This window comes from Salvia splendens, chromosome 10 (assembly GCF_004379255.2).
Source record: "Salvia splendens isolate huo1 chromosome 10, SspV2, whole genome shotgun sequence".
NCBI classification, from domain to species: domain Eukaryota; kingdom Viridiplantae; phylum Streptophyta; class Magnoliopsida; order Lamiales; family Lamiaceae; genus Salvia; species Salvia splendens.
Window position 1 is genome coordinate 6,567,740 of NC_056041.1, and position 19,842 is coordinate 6,587,581.

The 19,842-nt window shown below is 39.8% G+C and overlaps 2 protein-coding genes and 1 non-coding gene across 3 annotated transcripts; 1 reads left to right on the forward strand and 2 right to left on the reverse strand.

Annotated features, from left to right (window-relative positions):
• Positions 1 to 1,774: 1,774 nt before the first annotated feature.
• On the reverse strand, positions 1,775 to 4,061 carry LOC121750562. Its single transcript, XM_042145120.1, has 2 exons — positions 3,171 to 4,061; positions 1,775 to 3,050 (listed from the first exon to the last, which is right to left on the reverse strand). The coding sequence occupies exons 1-2, from the start codon at positions 3,792 to 3,794 to the stop codon at positions 1,923 to 1,925; spliced, it is 1,752 nt and encodes a 583-aa protein (XP_042001054.1). The 5' UTR covers positions 3,795 to 4,061; the 3' UTR covers positions 1,775 to 1,922.
• A 12,321-nt stretch (positions 4,062 to 16,382) lies between these two features.
• LOC121750680 (probable cysteine protease RD19D) lies at positions 16,383 to 18,553 on the forward strand. The gene is made up of 4 exons (XM_042145258.1): positions 16,383 to 16,912; positions 17,426 to 17,545; positions 17,672 to 17,915; positions 18,129 to 18,553. Exons 1-4 carry the CDS (start codon positions 16,436 to 16,438, stop codon positions 18,392 to 18,394), a joined length of 1,107 nt encoding a protein of 368 aa, XP_042001192.1. The 5' UTR covers positions 16,383 to 16,435; the 3' UTR covers positions 18,395 to 18,553.
• A 170-nt stretch (positions 18,554 to 18,723) lies between these two features.
• TRNAY-GUA lies at positions 18,724 to 18,809 on the reverse strand. The gene is given in 2 exon segments: positions 18,724 to 18,759; positions 18,773 to 18,809. It is a non-coding gene; the product is annotated as a tRNA-Tyr (tRNA).
• Between the last annotated feature and the right edge of the window lie 1,033 nt (positions 18,810 to 19,842).

A 19,842-nucleotide genomic window follows, 5' to 3' on the forward strand; every position in this document is an offset into this window, starting at 1 on the left:
TGCAAGGACATGTATTATAGAATATTGGCATTTAAAATTAACCAATATTTACATGTCACTCATTTATTGTAACCGAAAGTCAAGGAACACAATCAGAAACAAATAGAGTTTAACCATTAGAGGAAAAAACACTACGAATTCAACGCATTATATGATTGATTCATATATGAAATTGCAATTAGGATGCAATATAACGAAGTGACTAAAATAGAGATAAGTCATGAAACTGTGCGTGAAACATAAGCCTGACGAGAGAAGACCAGAAATTCAAAAAAGCGTTGTAGTTGAAGGGAGAATGGTTTTCTTAAGGTCAATAATGTTCATTTTGTTGCTATAACTATAATGTTTTCTATGGTCAATAATATTCATTTTGTTGCTATAACTAAGGAACAAATATAAATATTTTGCATAGAGTAATCAATCGTTGAAAAGTTGGGCTGGACCCGTTTATTTCACGGCTCATTTAATATATGCAGATGGACTAAATCCCATTAACAACGTGGGTTCCAACAACTCTAAATCTAATTTGTAAATTTTATTTTGGAAAAATTTGCCAAATGTAATTTTGAAAAAAATTGTCAAATGTAAGTATGATCAAATTCTAAGTTCGTCCCATGTTTTTTAAAATTTTAAAAATAAATTAAGATATACTTCATCATCCTATGAAAAATAGTCTAATTTTGCTATTATTATAATTCCACAAAAAATAGTCTCATTTCTGAAAATAGAAAGTTTCTCTCTTATATCTTACCAACTTTTTTCCCTCATTTCTCATATTATACACTTTTTTCTCATTTTTTGTTACTTTATCAATTTTTTACTAAAATATGTACCGCCCACAAATGAGACTATTTTTTTTGGACAGATGAAGTATGAAAATTTCTCGATTATATCATCTTTCCATTTTCTGGCGAATTACACGCCGATATGACAATCAGTTTAAAATACGTGGATAAAACGTCATTTCGAATTTAAAGTAGTAGATGTTTTCATTTTGCCCAACATTGTTTTATCCACGTGTTATAAGATTTATATCATTAACCTTTTTTTTGTCTCCATTTTTCTTAGTATATATTTTTTAAATAGGATCCTGATATCTAATATTAGAAAAAAAATTCACAAACTATAAACTTAACGTATAACATTATGAATTTAAATTATTAAATTTTTCCTCCAAAAATAAAATTTAAAAATATTTTTTTTATAATATTTCTTAAAATCCGGATGGGAGCGAATAGAAAAACTAGCAGGGGACATTTAACAATTAACATCACCCACTTGATATATATTGTAATAATAAAATTAATATTGTCGGGGTCTAAATCGGAGAGAGACAAACAAAGGAGAATAAAATAGATCTGTATGTGGATATAGTTTCCAAAATTTGGACTTGTGCGTGTTCCTTAGTCAGAGTACCAAGTTGTGAATTACAGTAAAACGTTAAATTATTCATTCATTCCCATATTTCAAAGTGGGGGGACCTCTATTTACTGCACATCTTGCTGAGTGAATATCTAAATAGTTCTCAAAAGATCTGACAAATTATTGAGTTCCCATCATATTGAGTTTAAATAAGGACTGATATTTTGGGTGTAAACTTATCATATACTCCACTAGTTTGGATCAGATCAATCGAGTCCGATCGATCTGTTATTTAATACTCGAACGGTCATGAGATAAAAACCAAGTCGCACCGCACCCTTCATGGCGATATGTTCAAGAAAAAGTACTACTCCAGTATGAATATGAAAAAAAAAACTAAATGCGAAATTAATTACAAAGAAAATGCAAAAATCAAATTTCATTTGGATTGGGGCGACCAAATTAACAATCTTCACGAAATATTTGTCATCCCTGTCTCTGTATATACTTTCTATATATTGAATCAAACTATCTCTCTCTCATACACACAAACAGAGGGATTACTTGGAAACAACGGCGTTACCGTTGGCGGGAATTACCGCCATCTCGTCGGCGGCCGCGTCCGCCTCATCCCGGAACTTCTTATAAATATCACTCTTATAAAACTTCCTCGTCCTCACCACCAGAAAGAGCGACACCACCGCGCCAAACGCCGTCGCCGCCGCAATAACCAAAAACGCCAACTTAAAACACACCGCCCCATCGCAATTCAGCTCCTCCCCCTCAACCCGAGACCGACCCGCAGCGCGAAGCTGCTTCAGCGCCTCCTTATCATACAGATGCCCCGTCAGCTTCACATTCAGCAAGTATAACCCGATCGGGCTCGCCACCGACCCGAAATTATAAAGCGTCGAGTAGTATTTCAGCCCGAAGAGCTCCGAAATGATCGCAAACAGCAACGGCCACTGCGCCCCGAAGCAGAACCCGATGATCACCGACGCCACATACAACCCGTTCGGAACATCAAACGCGATCAACAAATGGCCAATGCATGAAATCACGAGAGTTAGAGTCAGAATCATCGGCCGCGGAAATTTGTATTTCTTCAAAAAATGCTCCGATCCAAACCCCGAAACAACTCTGCCGAGATAATTCCATATGCTCACCAGCGAAACAAATGTGCTAATACTCTTTTTCGGATAACCTAGCGACGCTCCGATCTGGCCAAGGTTGTCGATGGCGGTTAGGGTTCCGCCAACGCCACAAATTGTCGCGAAGAACAGAATAAGCATGTCGAGGCTGAATAGTGCTTGGAGGATCGTGTAGTCATCGCCTCGCGCCGGTGGATTAAACATGCTTTTAGGATTCCAGCATGAAATTTCCGGATTTTCCGGTGGTGGCGCCGCCGCAGGAGGCGGCGGCGGTTTTTGTTCGACGATTTGGACTTGTGAAGGGAGGTTTGACAAATCTTGCCTTTTCTTGTTGAGGAGGTAGAGTTCTTCTTTGAAGACTATGGCGAGCGGGAGGAAGATGAGGCCGACGACAGTGGCGGCGCTGATGATGAACTCGGCGCGGGTGAAGTTGAGCTGCTTTTGGAGGATGATGAGGATCATGAGGAATCCGGCGAGGCCGAGGGAGACGTAGAGGAACTTGTAGAAGACCTTGAGCTCGTGGGGGATGCGGACCACCTATTGGCAAATAAAAAAGAAATATAAATACGAGACAACTGAAACCACTATATAAGTCTGGGGCTCTTAGCTTATCATCAGTTGGTTTTAACATGAAACGCTATGGATTTCTATTTCGACCTTAATGATGCGGATGGTACGGAGGAAGATGAAGGAGATGGCGGCGGGGAGCCACCCGATGAGGAGGATGAGGGCTCTGGGGTCGTTGTGGTAGACCGCGTTGTAGATCTGGGTGATGATGGCGCCGCTGAGGCCGACGAACCCCTTGAGTAACCCGAGGACGGCCCCCCGGGACTCGGGGAAGTTCTTGACCGCTGTCACGAGTGCGCCGGTGTTGGCGAAGGATTGCGAGTTGGCGCCGATGCATATGTAGAGGCACATGTGCCACACTTGGGGGCGGGCGATGCGCCGTGTGACGGCCAGCCAGATCATCACGTAGCCGAAGAGGTTGAGGACCGAGCCGATCGAGAGGACCACCCATGGTGGGGTCACCTCGTTGATGAGACCCGCGAGGACCCCGACGTTTGACCCGAGGTCCTTGAAGAAGGAGAGGAGGTTGAGGGTCGTCTGGTCGTACCCTAGGGATGTTTTGATCTCTGGGGAGTATAGGCCGAACATGTAGGTGGCCCCTGCTGCGGCCATGATCAGGGTGGTGGCGAATACCAAGAACCATCGCCCCGTGATCACCTGGGATGCGAAGGCCCCGGTGCCGAACTCGGCGCCTCCGTTGGATGCGGCCACCATAGTTATGGTGGACAAATGTATAGAAGGTATGGATATAGGAAATTTGTGTTTGGTTTTTGATTTATGAGTGATGAAGGTATCCTATCTGAGCATCGCCGCTAACTAGGACAAGAACATTAATTTGGAGAATGACTATGATTGTACTTATATATGCATGTTGATTGTACTTATATATGCATGTTTGGCTTGTATTTATGAGTGGCGCAAGTGGGTTATTTATAGAGTGTTCCCGAGCAAATGGGAGGGGGTGTGATGGAGGAAGACTTAATAGCTGACTGTAAGGTGTATGATTATATATGATCACATATTGTTTTAAATTTAAGAAATGTTAGAGAATGATATTCACCAGGATAGGTTAAATTCTGGTCAATCTTGTAACATTCTAAAATAGCAATAATATATTAATTTTGATATTTTTCTAAATTTTATTGATTTATAAGGAAAAATTTATTAGCCTAATCTCGTATTTTATATGTTTCTTATTAAAATTAATGGCTTTTATGAGTATATATTGCAAAAAAATAATTATTGATTTCGGCTTCTATAGCACAAAACAATTTTCTTCAAATACAAATAAAATGAGACATGTGATAAAAATGTCGAAGTATGACAAAACTTCGTGGTTCTGGCAATTTTCCCGTCTTTATAATACTATGTGTTATCTATTATCTGAATATTATTAGTATTAAAAAAATCCCTTAATGAACTATATAATGGAGTACAATATAGAAAATATTTTCTCAATATCCGTGAAATGTGAAGTTCGCGAAGGAGTATCATTTATCAATACAATATTTATGCATATTTACTTGCCATCCAATCCAATAATCCATTATAGTAGTACTCATTAATGCTATTGACATAATATATGATTTTTCGGTCCATACAGTGGGTATTCGGTTGGCAAGATTAAATCTCATGATTAAATATATATCATGTTTGGTTCATAAGATTGAACCCCATAACTTAATCCTAGATGGATAATCTCATGATAATGAGTCATAGCCTCCCCCTCCAACTAACATAATCCCACAACTTAATCCTAAATGAATAGTCTCATGATATTAGTAATGGCAACCGAACGCCACCATACTGTATTATTGAAGTCAGTAGACCAAGGTTTATTAGCGGACACACATTGAGTGGCCGGATTGAGACTTAAGCACCTATTAAAACAAATTTTTTAACTAGAATTTAAAAAATCCCGCATTTTGTACAAATTGCTTGTGAAAATCCCCAACTCAGTAATTCAAATCACTTGAAAAATATAACCTCCAATAAGAGTTAAAAATTAATATAGAGTTCACGAGATATTTTTTCTGCATCAGTCAGAGAAAAGTTTGGTTGTAAAGTCTAAGATGAGGAGCAATAATTAGGAGGGAATGCATATAAAAAAGTGGGCTGTCAAACTGATTAGTTATAAAATACAATATTCTAACTTCATGGAGATTACCCTATTTTTAATGTGTGATAACCGCATTTTCTGCTTTGAAATATGTGGTGTTGTGTGTGTGTCTTTGAGAGAGAGAGTTAAAAATATGGGTTGAATACTGCCTTGTTTTGTTTGATTTGTTTACTTTAGTTAGCAATTGTGGCAGTATCAATGAATGGTCTGAGCGTTGACTCTTCCTCTGATCTATCTTCGAATTGAGATAACCTATTATTATTATTATAATTATTATTATTATTATAATTATTATTATTATTATTATTACTAAAAATTACCGGCCTATGGGAAGGAGAGTCTTGCTCATTAGATAGTAGTTGGCATCCAATGTTTTTAATTTATGACACTCATGTGACTCAACGGACATGGATGAGTTTCAAAAGTTTTTGACCAATTTTAAAAATTTTGAAAACAATATTGAGGCACAGCATAATAATGTTTTCTGTGAGTTGTAATAAAAAATTAAGTTTTAAGGTCTATGATCGTGCAAAAAAGGTTGAAGGCACGAATTTAGAAACACTTAATTAAACACGAGTTACTTTAAGACAAGGTCCAATTTAAAATTTAATTGGTAATTGAATTATTTGCAAAATTTGTTAAGTCATTGGCAATAAATTATGGCAACGAGTCGACGACCGTATGATGATAACACATCATTTTTTTTAATGAATGAAAATGCTTAAGCCAAAAATTGTTGAGCATGGTACATCGAGAACGGTAGCAAAACAAATTCATCTACAAAATTATTAAAATATTAACAAAAACTAACAATGGTTTCACAGAATAACATTCAGATGTATCGACCTTGCAATACACAACAAATTCAAGTAAACATGAAAAACAATACAAACTCTTCAAGCTTAGATATGAAAATCTCAAAGAGCAAAAAATAATAACTATGAAGGAAAACAAAAATCAAACCAAAGTCGAAATTGGGTGCCGCCAAGCCAAAGATAATATAACCAACATAAATCATATTCCGCATATTCAGTGTCTACTCATAATTGTGCTAATCAAAAAATGTAATTCTTTACATAATTTTACGTGAAAAATGAGCATGTATAGTCATTGGAATCTATTCATTTTTTAACTTGTAACAACTGGAAATAAAAATGATAAGTTAAACCGACTTTTTGTAGTATTAAAACATTGCGAGTCAAATTAACATTATTAATTGACTTAATGCATTGCCCTTAACACATGCGTGTGGATTCTATATATCTACAATTATGTTTTAATACGTCGGAAAAATGACTTTTAATCTTTTTTAACTGACCTTTATATATTGTAGAAAATTATAGCTGTTACATTTTTAAATCATATAGTCTATAGGAGTATTTATTTTTTCCAATACATCTCCCCCACATGCAACACAAAGATAAAAATATTAAATTGTGCCAATTATAACAATTCGAATGAAATAAATTACACCCTAGCGTGATCTCGGTCAGTATTTTCTTGCATCACTTGCCATATACTACGTGACAGGCTGACAGCTAGTACCTATAGATTGAACAATATTGTTATTAATGAGCTCAATAATTAATCATCAAGCCCTAAGGGCACCCGCAACGCGTCACGCGGGGGTCTCGTGTTCCGTCATGGAGGAACGGGACGGCGGCGAGACGCGTTGCAGCGCTCCGTCCCGTCCCGCGTTCCGTCCCTCCGAGACACGTAACGCGACGTCTCGCCATGCGCCGAGGCGACGTGGCGAGCTCCCAGGCCATGCGTGACGCCCACTTGCTGGCCCGCGAGTGGGATTCGTCACGCTGACGCAATAATTTATTTTTTAAAAAAATCAAATTTAAATATAAAAAAAAATTAAAATCCAAACAGTAATGTTACCGTTTTATGGCCGTTTTTCAATTTTTTTACTCTATAAACACTCCTAATTTATACTCATTTCACACACAAACACACATCTATTCCTCTCAAATCCTCTCTATTTCCACTCCAATTTTCATCTCAAACCAACTCTGTTTTTCTTCTCCCAAATTTAATCAAACTAATGGATCCTTTTGAGCAAATGCGTCAAATAATGGAACAATCACTTGAAGAAGATCGACGTCGGGAGGCGGAGGAAGCCGCGCCACCCCAACGACGCTCCCGGACGTACATCCATCGTAACCGGGAGGAAGCCGCCGCAGGGTTAGTACGCTACTACTTCTGCGATAACCCGGTTTGGGGAGATACCTACTTTAGTCGCCGTTTCCGCATGGGGAACCCGCTATTTCTCCACATCGCGAATACTTTGGCAGCTCGAGAAGAGTTCTTCCGGGAAGGGTTCGACGCGGTCGGCCGTCCCAGCTACACGAAGCGCAGAAATGTACTGCAGCAATCCGTCAGCTTGCGATTGGACAGACGGCCGACATGTTCGACGAATACCTCCACATTGGAGACAGCACTGGGCGATTGTGCTTGCTCCAATTCTGCAAAGGCGTCCGGGCGACCTTCACCGAGGAATTTCTCCAGAAGCCAAGCACGACAGATTGCCAATTCCTGCTCGACCTGCACGAACAAGTGCACGGGTTCCCCGGGATGCTTGGCAGCGTCGATTGCATGCACTGGCAATGGAAGAATTGCCCGGTGGCGTGGAGGGGGTCCTACATGAGCGGCCACAAAGGCACCCACCCAACCGTTATACTCGAGGCCGTTGCCGACTACCGGCTATGAATCTGGCACGCGTACTTTGGGGTCCCCGGGTCGAACAACGACGTAAACATGCTCCACCAATCCGACCTCTTCACCGAAGTTTTAGATGGTAAAGTGCCGGCCATCAACTTCGTCCCCAACAACCGCCTTTACAAAATGGGGTACTATCTCGCCGACGGCATCTACCCGAAGTGGCCAACCTTCGTGAAGACGTGCAGTAGGCCTGTGAACCCAAAGCAGACTCTTTTTGCGCAGAAGCAGGAGGCTGCTCGCAAAGATGTGGAGAGGGCGTTCGGGGTTCTCCAAGCGCGCTTCAACATCATCAAAGCCTCGGCTCGTACGTGGTTCATGGAGAGCATGGTCGACATCATGTATACGTGCATAATCTTGCACAACATGATTGTCCAAGACGAAGGACCTGAGGCGGAAAATTGGCTCGACCCCGAATCCCCCTGAAGCTCAACCGCAAGTAGTCCGCCGCGAAGTGCAGTGCATCCGTCTATACAAGAATAGTTGTCTATTCGGGCAAGGACACGCGACTCTAGCGCCCACTCCCAACTCCAAGAGGATCTAATTGAGCACATTTGGGAAAACTTTGGCGGAGGAAATTAAATTATGTAGTTTTAATTTTAGGATTTTTATTTATGTTTTTTTTTTAATTTTTTTACGAATTTTATGTTATAATGTTATTTTATTGTTAATGAAGTGTGTTTTTTATTAATTGAATTTGTTGAAAAAAAATAAAAAAATGAAATTGAATGAATAGTAATTTAAGGGACGGTTAAGGGACGGAGGGTTGCAGGTTCCGTCCATTAGTTAAGGGATGTAGTAAAAAAGTACAGTGGGGGCCACAAAAAGTGTTTTAAGGGACGGTATAGTGACAGCGTTGTGGATGGCCTAAGGCCATCCGCAACGCTGTCTCTTTTCCGTCTCATCTCTTAACTATTCATGGGTCCCACTGTACTTTTCACTCCATCTTTTAACTAAGAGACAGCACCTGCAACCCTCCATCTCTTATCCGTCTCTTAACCATCTCATCCCTTAACTATTCATTCAATTTAATTTTTTATTTTTATTTCCAACAAATTCAATTAATAAAAAACACACTTCATTAAATAAAATAAAAATACAACTTAAAATTCAAAAAGATAAAAAAATACATAATTAAAATTCTAAAAAAAATAAAAATTACATAATTTAAAATACAATTTTATAGAAATTGAAAAAACTACTCCGCCGGAGAATCATCCCCCGAAGACGGTGGCGGTGTACTCAAGCTACCTGGAGGCGAAATACCAATTTGTCTTGCCATATACTCAATTCCGGTAAGATGGGCTTGATATTATGGAGGCGTCATGTGGGAAGTGACGCCATCGTGGCGGTCAAGTCCATGGACAATAGGGTGTTCGAGCCCAAGACCGAGCCCGAGCCCGCCTGGCTTGATTCGCCTCGGCCCCTCCTCCCTCTAGCCACCTTCCCCGCCTTGGTCCATTGCGGCCGACGGCGTCTACGGGAGGACCCCCTGCATCGGTGGCCGTGTCCTCAACCTCCTGTAAGGCAAACTCTTGTGCGGCGCTGCCTGAATCGCCCTCACTAGACGAGTATTGGTCACCCGCCGTGTGCTTCATGCGTTTCGAGGTCGAGCCTGTGCTGGACTGGACACCGCCAGCCCACATTTACTCGTCTCTGACCACCTCCCAAACATCGACATGTTTGAATTCTTTACCGTTGTCGTCAAAAAAGACTCGCAAAGTCGCTCTCAGAATGTCGGCTCCACTGGCTCCGCTTTGGTAATTCGCCGCTTCATTCTTGTAGATCCCGCAAAAAAATTTTACTTCTCTGTCGACTGGTCAAAATGAATGCGGAGCATCTTCAATGTGCGGCGGCGGGACCCCTTTGGCTTAATCTCATTGTAGGCGTAGGTGACCTTTTCCCAAAAACACTTCCGGGTTTGTTGATTCCCGACGATGAGATCGTACGAGACGCTGACCCAGGCGTTGTACAGAGCCATCGTGTCCTTGCGGCTGTATGGATGACGGCCTACATCCTCCTCCTCCTCGGCCGCCTCCTCCTCCACGGCGTCGAATGCGCGAGCCCTGAAGCTTCCACCGCCTCGTCCTCCTTCCGGATTGGGTTCATCCGGATAATCCTCCCTAATTTGGGATAATCACTGCGAATACCTTGGGGCGGAGGGACGAGCGTATGCATCCTCATCAAAATGGGGTGGTTGGTACGCCGCCGGCGTCGACGAGCCTTGGGTGCCCGGCGTCAACGAACCGGAACCACCCAAGACATTGTACATGCCCCCTAGTCGCCAAACGCATTTATGTCAAAGCCGCCAGAGTTTCCGTCGCCGGGCTTTTTGTGATGAAAATCGGAAAGGTGAGAATAATAGATGTGTGTTTGTGTGTATAATGAGGATGAAAGAGGAGTATTTATAGAATAAAAAATAAATAAATAAAAATAACCGTTGAACGGTCATATGACCGTTTTTATTTTATTAAAATCAAAATTTTTTTAAAAAAATGATTTATTGCGTCAGCTTGACGACGCCCACTCGCGGGCCGGCGAGTGAGCGTCACGCCTAGCGCGCGCCAACCGTCTCGCTAGGACGAGAAGCTCGCCGAGACCGGGACGAGACGCGGGGCTGCAATGCAGTCTCGATGCCGTCTCGTCTCACCGAGAGGAGATAGAGATGGCAACGAGACGCGTTGCGGATGGCCTAATCCAAAGATCAACTTCAAACTGAAACAAATTATTGAACCATTAATGATTATGTGGTGGGTAGCAGTAAATGATTTACGTATAAAATTATATATTGCCATATATAATTAATTATACATTAATATACTAATTTATTCAAAATATCACGTATCGGGAGTTGACTGTCAGTTTTTGACGGAAATGTAAAAAAGACCAATCCGACGACAATTTTGTTTGTTTAGGACTAGATTTTTAAAAAGTGAATATTTTAGACCAACTTCGTATTTCGGCTATATGTGCGTATAAGACCAACTTCGTATTTACTAAACAAATTTGAATGAAACATTGCAGCTTACGATTGCAGATTATTTTTTGTATGAGCCCATCATTCAAAAATTATTTAAAACAATATAATACTCCTATATAGTAGTAAAAATACATTGTTTGTGCATACAAACGCATACAGTAATAGAAACTAAGCTCAACCATGCGACACCAAATATAATCTAGACTCATACGTGCGTATGCACAATTTTAGAAGCATTAATAAATATATTAGATATTAGCTAGTTCAGTTAATTTTTAATATAGTTTTCTTATGAAACAGTCATAATGATGTCATATATCTACTTCTCAAAAACAAGTTTTTTCACATCTTCTTAACCACAGTATAAAAAATCTCAAATCCAGATTAGGTAATTTTATCACCAAACCTAATTGATAATTATTTATCATATTAATAAACACTAGTTAATCATAAATCTTTTATACTATCCTAGTCAATGATACATAGATACACGCAAACCCTAATATTTATTTATTAGCAACTTCAAATAAACTTCTCACTCAAACCCTAATATTTAATTGATATAACTAAATCCACTTGGAAATATGTCACATGAGTAAGACGATGTTAAGTACTCCATTTAAACACCAAATTTCCAAAGAATATTATAATGTCGCAATCTAGTCAATGACCGAAAACTTAAGGCACTGCCAAATATTTCAAAAGGTTATGCTTCGGATAATAAAATAGTTAGGAAATTTCACATAAGAAAATTGCAGAGATATTTAAGTCAAATAGACTACGCACAGTCTTATGTATAGTCTGATTGAGTAAGCAATAATAAAAGGAGTACATTTCAACCATAATGTTCCCACTACTAAGAAAAAGGAAGAAGAAAAATAGATAGCATCCCACGTGTAATATTTTTTATTATCAGAGCGTGATAATTAATCTTGCACAATTTCCATATTTATTTGTATACGGTTAAAATTTTGAATCGTAAAATTTTCCACCCATTGAAATTCGACCGGAAATTAGTTTCTAAATTTTCCACCCATTGAAATTCAACCACATAATTATCAGTTCCACAAACTGAGTGACCTATAGTTGGTGTTTTGATAAGCCAACATCAATGCAGTTCAAATACTTATGAGTTAAGTGATTGGGGAAGAAGACAGTTGACCTATTGATAACAAGAATGATAAATTAATTTTTTTTGTTTCAATTAGCTAATTTGGGAGGCTTTTTGTTAAGGATTCAGATCCTTAACGTGAAATCCACACACAAAATCAAGAAACGGTTGACGTCGAAGTCGAGCGCCCAACGCTTGGGTCGGCGACGTAGACGACAGAAGGGCGGCTGAGCGCGAGAGGATTCTCGTTGGCAGCCTGAAGGGATTGTTTCTTGTTTGTAAAGCTATTGAGCCAATGTATAATATTTCATAGATGATCGAATGATTACATGAAGGCTCTATTTATACTACTAAACCCTAACTTACCAAACAAGAAAATAATATATTGAAAGATATTCAAATCCCTAATATATCTAACTAGATGAAGGCTCGTATCAACTCCCCCACGGTTAAAATCCACCTTGTCCTCAAGGTGGGAACCACGAGCCACGGACAAGAGTTGAAAGAAAAAGCTTGGCGAGGCGTCTCCTCCTGGATCAAACACATACCGAACAACTGATCTTCTCCCTTCCTCACCTCCACCAAAAATCAACAAAAGCGGACGAATATGGTCGTCAAAAGGTGGGCGTCTCCATTGGGACACTTCTGCATCCGAAACGTGTAAATATAGTTGGAGAAGTCCCAAGTTTTCATAGCAATTAAATTCCCTATCCTTGGCTCTACCGCTTGTGATCTTCTTCTGTCTAAAGAAAGAATAGGCGGCTCCCAACGTGCCACACACTTCTGCCACATACACCAAATTTTTCCTAATATCTTCTTGCACCACAGGATTCCAAATTCTCAAGAATGCAACAGCAGGCAGTGGCGTTGGTGTTATATCGTCCAAGGATGAAACTCGGGGGCTTTCGGGGCTCGCATCTTGATCCTCCTCTACTCCGTACTTATCACAACGCAAGGCAATCGACTGATTCGTTACGCCAGCCACATCTAAATTAGATGCACCATGATCACCCACTGCGTCCACCTCTATTTCTAATCTGGAGGCCATGAAAAATGAACTTCCCGGATTGTCACTATGCTCCTCCACCATCTCATTCTTAAAAGAATAATTGAAATCTTTAGCATTATCAAATGAATGTTCCATATGAGCTTCCAAACGTGGTAAATCACTCATTTCTTCTTCTTGTTCCCTCATCTCATTCGTAAACGAAGCGTACCTCGACGAATGTGTATGTGAGAACTCGTTTTCACTAACTAGTGAATCTGTCCCACTCCGGCTCCGAAGCGAACAAGCCTCGCGAATAGCTTTCATCTCAGGAGCCGAACCCGTCTTCGAGCACCGGTCGACCTTCCGCAGAGAACTATTATGAGAGAAAGATGACATCATCTCGCAATATAGATCTTTACTTTCATCCCTACCATATGATATAGATCTCGAAAGAAAAGCTTCATCTTTTCTCATTGAGCTTGGGACAGGCAGTGCTGCTGAATATAGATGACGCGGCGGATACCGGCATGGTGGTGGCGGTGGCCAGCCAGTTGAGGGCTGCTGGTCGAGCCATGAGTAGTGGTCCGTGGTGGAACATCGGCGCTGCACATAAGAGTTCCGACTAAAATAGGACCGTGGTATTCTCGGGCAATCTGGCGGATAGCTCCACGCACGGTCTTGGCCCCTATCGAGTTCATGTTGGTAGCGTTCCTCCGGTCTATCCCAACTCGAACGCGGTCGATTGCCCGGTCGATAACTATAGGGGTCAGTTGCTACACCCTGAGGCGCGAAGCTGCCCTCTCGCCTATGCGTGTCGCGAGCAGCGCCCCTACGTCGGGGGACATCCCCATCCCGGTCACGCCGACTGTGGTTGAAAAATCGGGGGACATCCTCGTCGGCATCCCAAACATCACCTTGCGAATGATATCCCTCCACATTCGCCTCGTCCCAAAAATAAGGCGGGTCTGAATCGAGAGCGCGCGGTGTCTCCAGTTTATCAAAGCGCCTCTCCGTCGAATTCAACCGGAATTCCAATCGGTCGAAACGTGCCATGATCAAATTCCAGTCTTGGGGCGAAAGATCGCCCGCCCCTGCAGCGGCGCGCTGTGCTTTGCTGCCCTTCGGTGTATCGCGATGGGGTAGCCGTGGGTTGCTCTCGCTGCGTCGGCCGCCCGCCGGAAAACGCCGCGATGTGTCACCAATCAACACTTGAGTGTTGCCGTCCATGGAGAGTTCTTGAACCCTCCGTCCAACTCCGGGGTTCGTTCGAGGAGGCATGAGATCAAGATGAAAAAAGAAGGGTATGTACAATAGGAATTTTTGTGCTGCTGTTCGATGGTTTTTTTTTCTTTTTTTTTGTTGAAGAGTTGTTGAAGAAGGGATATGGATGAACGCAGACGGAGGATGCTGAGCTCTGGATGAAAGCACCAATTGTTAAGGATTCAGATCCTTAACGTGAAATCCACACACAAAATCAAGAAACGGTTGACGTCGAAGTCGAGCGCCCAACGCTTGGGTCGGCGACGTAGACGACAGAAGGGCGGCTGAGAGCGAGAGGATTCTCGTCGGCAGCCTGAAGGGATTGTTTCTTGTTTGTAAAGCTATTGAGCCAATGTATAATATTTCATAGATGATCGAATGATTACATGAAGGCTCTATTTATACTACTAAACCCTAACTTACCAAACAAGAAAATAATATATTGAAAGATATTCAAATCCCTAATATATCTAACTAGATGAAGGCTCGTATCACTTTTCCATAACAATGAAAACAAAAGGCAATAATATGTCGGGTTTATGACAAGCATAGGTAGCAATCGATTCCTCAAATAACACACAATAAAGAGGAGTGAGTCAATTTATCTCTATGATTCATCTTTCATCCCTTTACAAATAAATAACAATACCTTTGCAAAAAAAAAAAAAAATCCTCACGCTACTTGGATAACCCTAAAAATATAAGTAAAAATCAGTTTAACTTTTGTACACAAAGTTTTTAACGATAACCTCAACTATAAAACTAAAGGTTGAACGCAAATTACAATAACTTTGCGAAGGTTGTTGAACGTTGGGTGATCAAGAGTGTAAATAAATATTATATGCATACAACAACTTAATATTATGTTTACTGTAAAATAAGTCATTAATAAAATAAGAAATACTATTAGAGTTTTTTTTTTGCGCGAAGGGCTTGCGATGTGCCTTATTTCTAGGTGAACTTCTGCTCATCTTCTTTGGTTTGAGCATTTTATAATCATAAAAAATAATAAAATAAGAAATATTAACTTTTTTGAAATCTGTTCCACCTTGCATGGTATAAATTTTAACTATTACTACCATTTATCAGATTATTTATGTACCGCTTACAATAAATAAATAAATTAATTAACCAAAATTTACTCTCTTAAAGCGAAATATTTTTGTTTCGTTTATGCAATTTATTTTGAGTCTAAGGAGTAGGAGCAGGCTGGGCCAACCATATTGGGTTCAAAGGGGCCGCCAGCCTAACCCAATTTTTACTATGGGCCCGGCTTCCAAAATCGCCCTTCCGCCTTATTTTTTCTATATATTACGTCAGCATCCCTTCTTGCATTGAAGAGCAGAAAGTTACTCCTTTGTCATGAATTAGAACCACGTGGAGAAAGCCAAACACACGTGTCACGCCACCAACGAATAGTTGTGCATGGGAGCTGACTAGTGGAGCAATTAATTTCCACTATTTGCCCACATACCCTTTTATTTACATATTATTATTATATTCCACTTAATAATAATTCAAAGCGTGGTTGGAGCCGGATGAATTTATGAGAATGAAAAAACTTTTATCAAATTTGATCTTTATTTAGGGTTGTTCGTGAGCACACAGTGCAGCAGTTATATTTCATTCCACCAAAATTGTTACTCACTCTCGTTATTCATTCGTCATCTATTATTTACTCACCAAAATTGTCACTCTCATTAATGTCAATAATGACACTGACCGTATATAATCCAACATGTTTATTTTCTAGATTCACATTTCACTCCACTATATATAAAGCAGAACAAGTCACATTATGGATACATACAATTCAATTAATCATCCATTAATTTCAATTAATCATTCATTAATGTCTCCATCAATAAAAGATATATAGGAGTAATTATGTTTATCTATTTTTTCTGACCATTCCATTATAAATAGTCTAGCCACTTTTATTCTCTAACTTTCTTTTTATTTTAGCAATTTGTAACTAATTCATATAGTCCTAATTACTATGATCATTTGTTTGGATCGAAAGTGAGAAAAATGAAAATAACGGAAAATAAAGGGGTAAAATCGAATAAACAAATTAAGAAAAGTCCACCGCTATCCTTATATCATGCACAGCAGTATTTGCAGAGCAAACCAGCCAAACAAGGATCCTATAATCCGGAACACAGGAAATTAAATGAAAGGAGGAGGTCTAACGTACGCAGCGTGTCTCACAGCCGTAGCCACACTCTTAACCTGCGCACACAGCCTCCACGCCGACCCCGATTTCGACCCCAAGATCCTCCAGGTCACAGGGAACCGCCGCAACCACCACCTCCTCGGCACGGCGGCGGAGCACCAGTTCAAGATCTTCATCCAGGACCACGGGAAGGATTACTCCACTCGCGCCGAGTACCTCCACCGCCTCGGCGTCTTCGCCGAGAACTTGGTAAGGGCGGCGGAGCACCAGGTTCTGGACCCCACCGCCAAGCACGGCGTCACGCAGTTTTTTGATCTCTCTCCGGAGGAATTTGAGGGCATGTATATGGGGGTGAGAGGCGGCTCCGCGGAGCCATCGGAGAATGGGGTGGCGGCGGAGGAGATGGAGGCGGAGGACTTGCCGGAGAGCTTTGATTGGAGGGAGAAAGGTGCTGTTACTGATGTTAAGATGCAGGTCATTCTTTCTTATTCCTTAATTTATTTTTTCTCCTATTGTTATTAAGCTTGATTAAATTAGAAATCTAAACTAGCACTCTGTTTTACTTCACTATCTTCTAATTTCAATTAAGTTGATGAAATTACCATAAATTTGAAGTACTCCTTGGCCTTTTCTAGGGTTAATTAGAAGTTAGTATTATTCCATTCGTCCTAGTTGATGCGTTTCTCTTTGGATATGGAATTTGAAGATTAAATTGGAGATAATAAAGTAAACAAGAAAACTTTCAAGAGGAAGAGAGAGTAAAGTAGGAGTGAATAAAGTTTTTTCTTGTTTTTGAAAAAAATAATAACTGAGTCAACTACTCAACCATTTGGGATGGTCCCAAAAAATACAATTCAAATACCTTGAGATGAAGTGCCTATAATTTATTTACATTTTACTCCATAGGAAAAAGAAGTTTGATATGTCATTCTATAAAAACAAATTATTGATTTTAATATTTAAATAAATTAAATTTCACAAATACAGGGCCGCTGCGGTTCTTGTTGGGCATTTAGCACCACTGGAGCCATTGAAGGAGCGAATTTCATTGCAACTGGGAAGCTTTTAAATCTTAGCGAGCAACAGCTAGTCGACTGCGATCATGCGGTATATATATGTCTCGGTTTAATAGAATCATCTCGTATGATTGATATTTGATGCTCCATTTTAGATGGTTCTGTATAATTTAAGCTGATTATATTTGTATCTCATTTTGTGGGTATATGTACAAAGTGTGATGCCAAGGAAAAGGGTGCTTGTGATAATGGCTGTTCGGGTGGTTTGATGACGAATGCCTACAAGTATTTGATTGAGGCCGGAGGCATAGAGGAAGAGAATGTGTACCCTTATACTGGGAAACGCGGTGAATGCAAATTCCAACCCAACAATGTAGCTGTGAAAGTTGCAAATTTCACCACAATTCCGATGAATGAGAATCAGATTGCTGCCTACTTGGTCCATCACGGCCCCCTCGCAGGTATCTTTACCTTATTTGCATGCACTACACTAGTAAAACATTTTAAACTGTCATGGTATTTGTTTTGTATCCGTGCAGTATGAGTTCTAATTAGTGTTTGGGAATGAAGGATTAATTTGCACTAGGCTTGCTTTTCGTGTGTTGATTTTGGTGATGCAACGTTTAGAAAAATATGTGGAGTTTATTTCTTATAGTCGAAATGTGGGGATGCAGTTGGGCTGAATGCAGTGTTCATGCAAACATACATTGGTGGTGTGTCGTGCCCACTTATTTGTGGCAAGAGATGGATCAATCACGGTGTGCTTCTAGTGGGGTACGGGTCGAAAGGCTACTCCATCTTGCGATTTGGGTACCAACCGTACTGGATCATTAAGAACTCGTGGGGGAAGCGATGGGGAGAGCATGGGTACTACAAGCTATGCCGTGGGCACGGCATGTGCGGGATGAACACAATGGTTTCAGCCGTTATGACCTCCTAGGTTAGGTAATTCTACAGTCATAGTTTGTGTGAAATAATGTAATTTAAAGCTTATAGTTCAAAATGCTCAAACTTGTGGGGACCATATATATTGATTGTAATACAAGGATTTTGCTACTCCGTTTGATATTTTGTTTATGGACCTTCATTTATAGTAGTACTTATTTTCTGGAAGGTATTTCAACTGAATTTGATTGAAATGATTTAGCTAGAATAAACCCACAAAGTAACATATGGCAAGGATGGATTTTATTTTCGAGTTTTACAAACCACATGTGCCTAAGTTAAACTAATGAAAGAGGCACACTGAAAAATTGAAAAAGTAAAAAATCCGACCTGCCGGATTCGAACCAGCGACCTAAGGATAGCTATGATAACACTACAGTCCTCCGCTCTACCAACTGAGCTAAGGTCGGTTGTGTAATTTGGACTAAATAAAACTTTAATAACAAAATATTTCCTCTGAAGTTGACTACTTTCATCATATATTCACTGAATTTTCTTCTACAACATGATTTAAAATTTTTGCAAATACAGTTACAACTTACAAGCAAGCTGAGCTTTGCAATTATGTACTAGCTGTGAATACGTTGTAATTACAATATTATAAACCATACTTATTAGCAAGTTTAGCAATAGAATAATATTTTATCCATTTAATTGTTGAATTTTATTACTAATTATAACCAACATATATTAATCCAAGAATCATGTATATGAAAAATTCAGCCTAATTTCTTGCGAGCTGTTAGAGCAATCTATTGTAACTATTTGAGTAATAAAATTATGAAGATACGAGTTTTTTCCTTTTTCTTCTAGAGAGTAGGTGAGACATGGAGTATTGAGGATAGAACTGGATACTGCACTAATTTGTTCATGGTCATTCTGGATTTAAGATGTTTCTTCTCTACAAATATTTTAAACTTCAACTATAATATATTATTTCCCCTTTTCGATTTGCTGTAAAAACCAGCATTGTTCTATTTTTAAGTAAGTTTCTCTCTCATATAAAGAGCAGACAATGTCATTTAATCACATTTTTTCATTATGTTTCTCTAATTTTATCAATTTTGTATCATAACTCAGTGTCGTTCATTACGCTCGTTATTGGCGGTGGACAAAGGTAGTACTATCTATGTCAGCAAACAGAAGTCCTGTTTTTTCATTTTAATTCATCGTCGAGTAGGAGTTTTGGTTTTTACCATAAATGGTAATAGGTCCTACATTTATTTCAAAGTAGTACATATATAAGTGAGACTCATATGGCGCTAATTTTTTTTCACTCACTTTTCTTAATAAAGTGAACTACAAAAATGGTCCATAGACTATGGGTTTATCTCGCTCATAGTCCCTGGACTTTAAAAATATCCACAGACATCCCTGGACTAAGGGTTTATCTCAAAATTGATCCTTTTGCCATTTTTTGATACGAAAATACCCTTTTGAGGG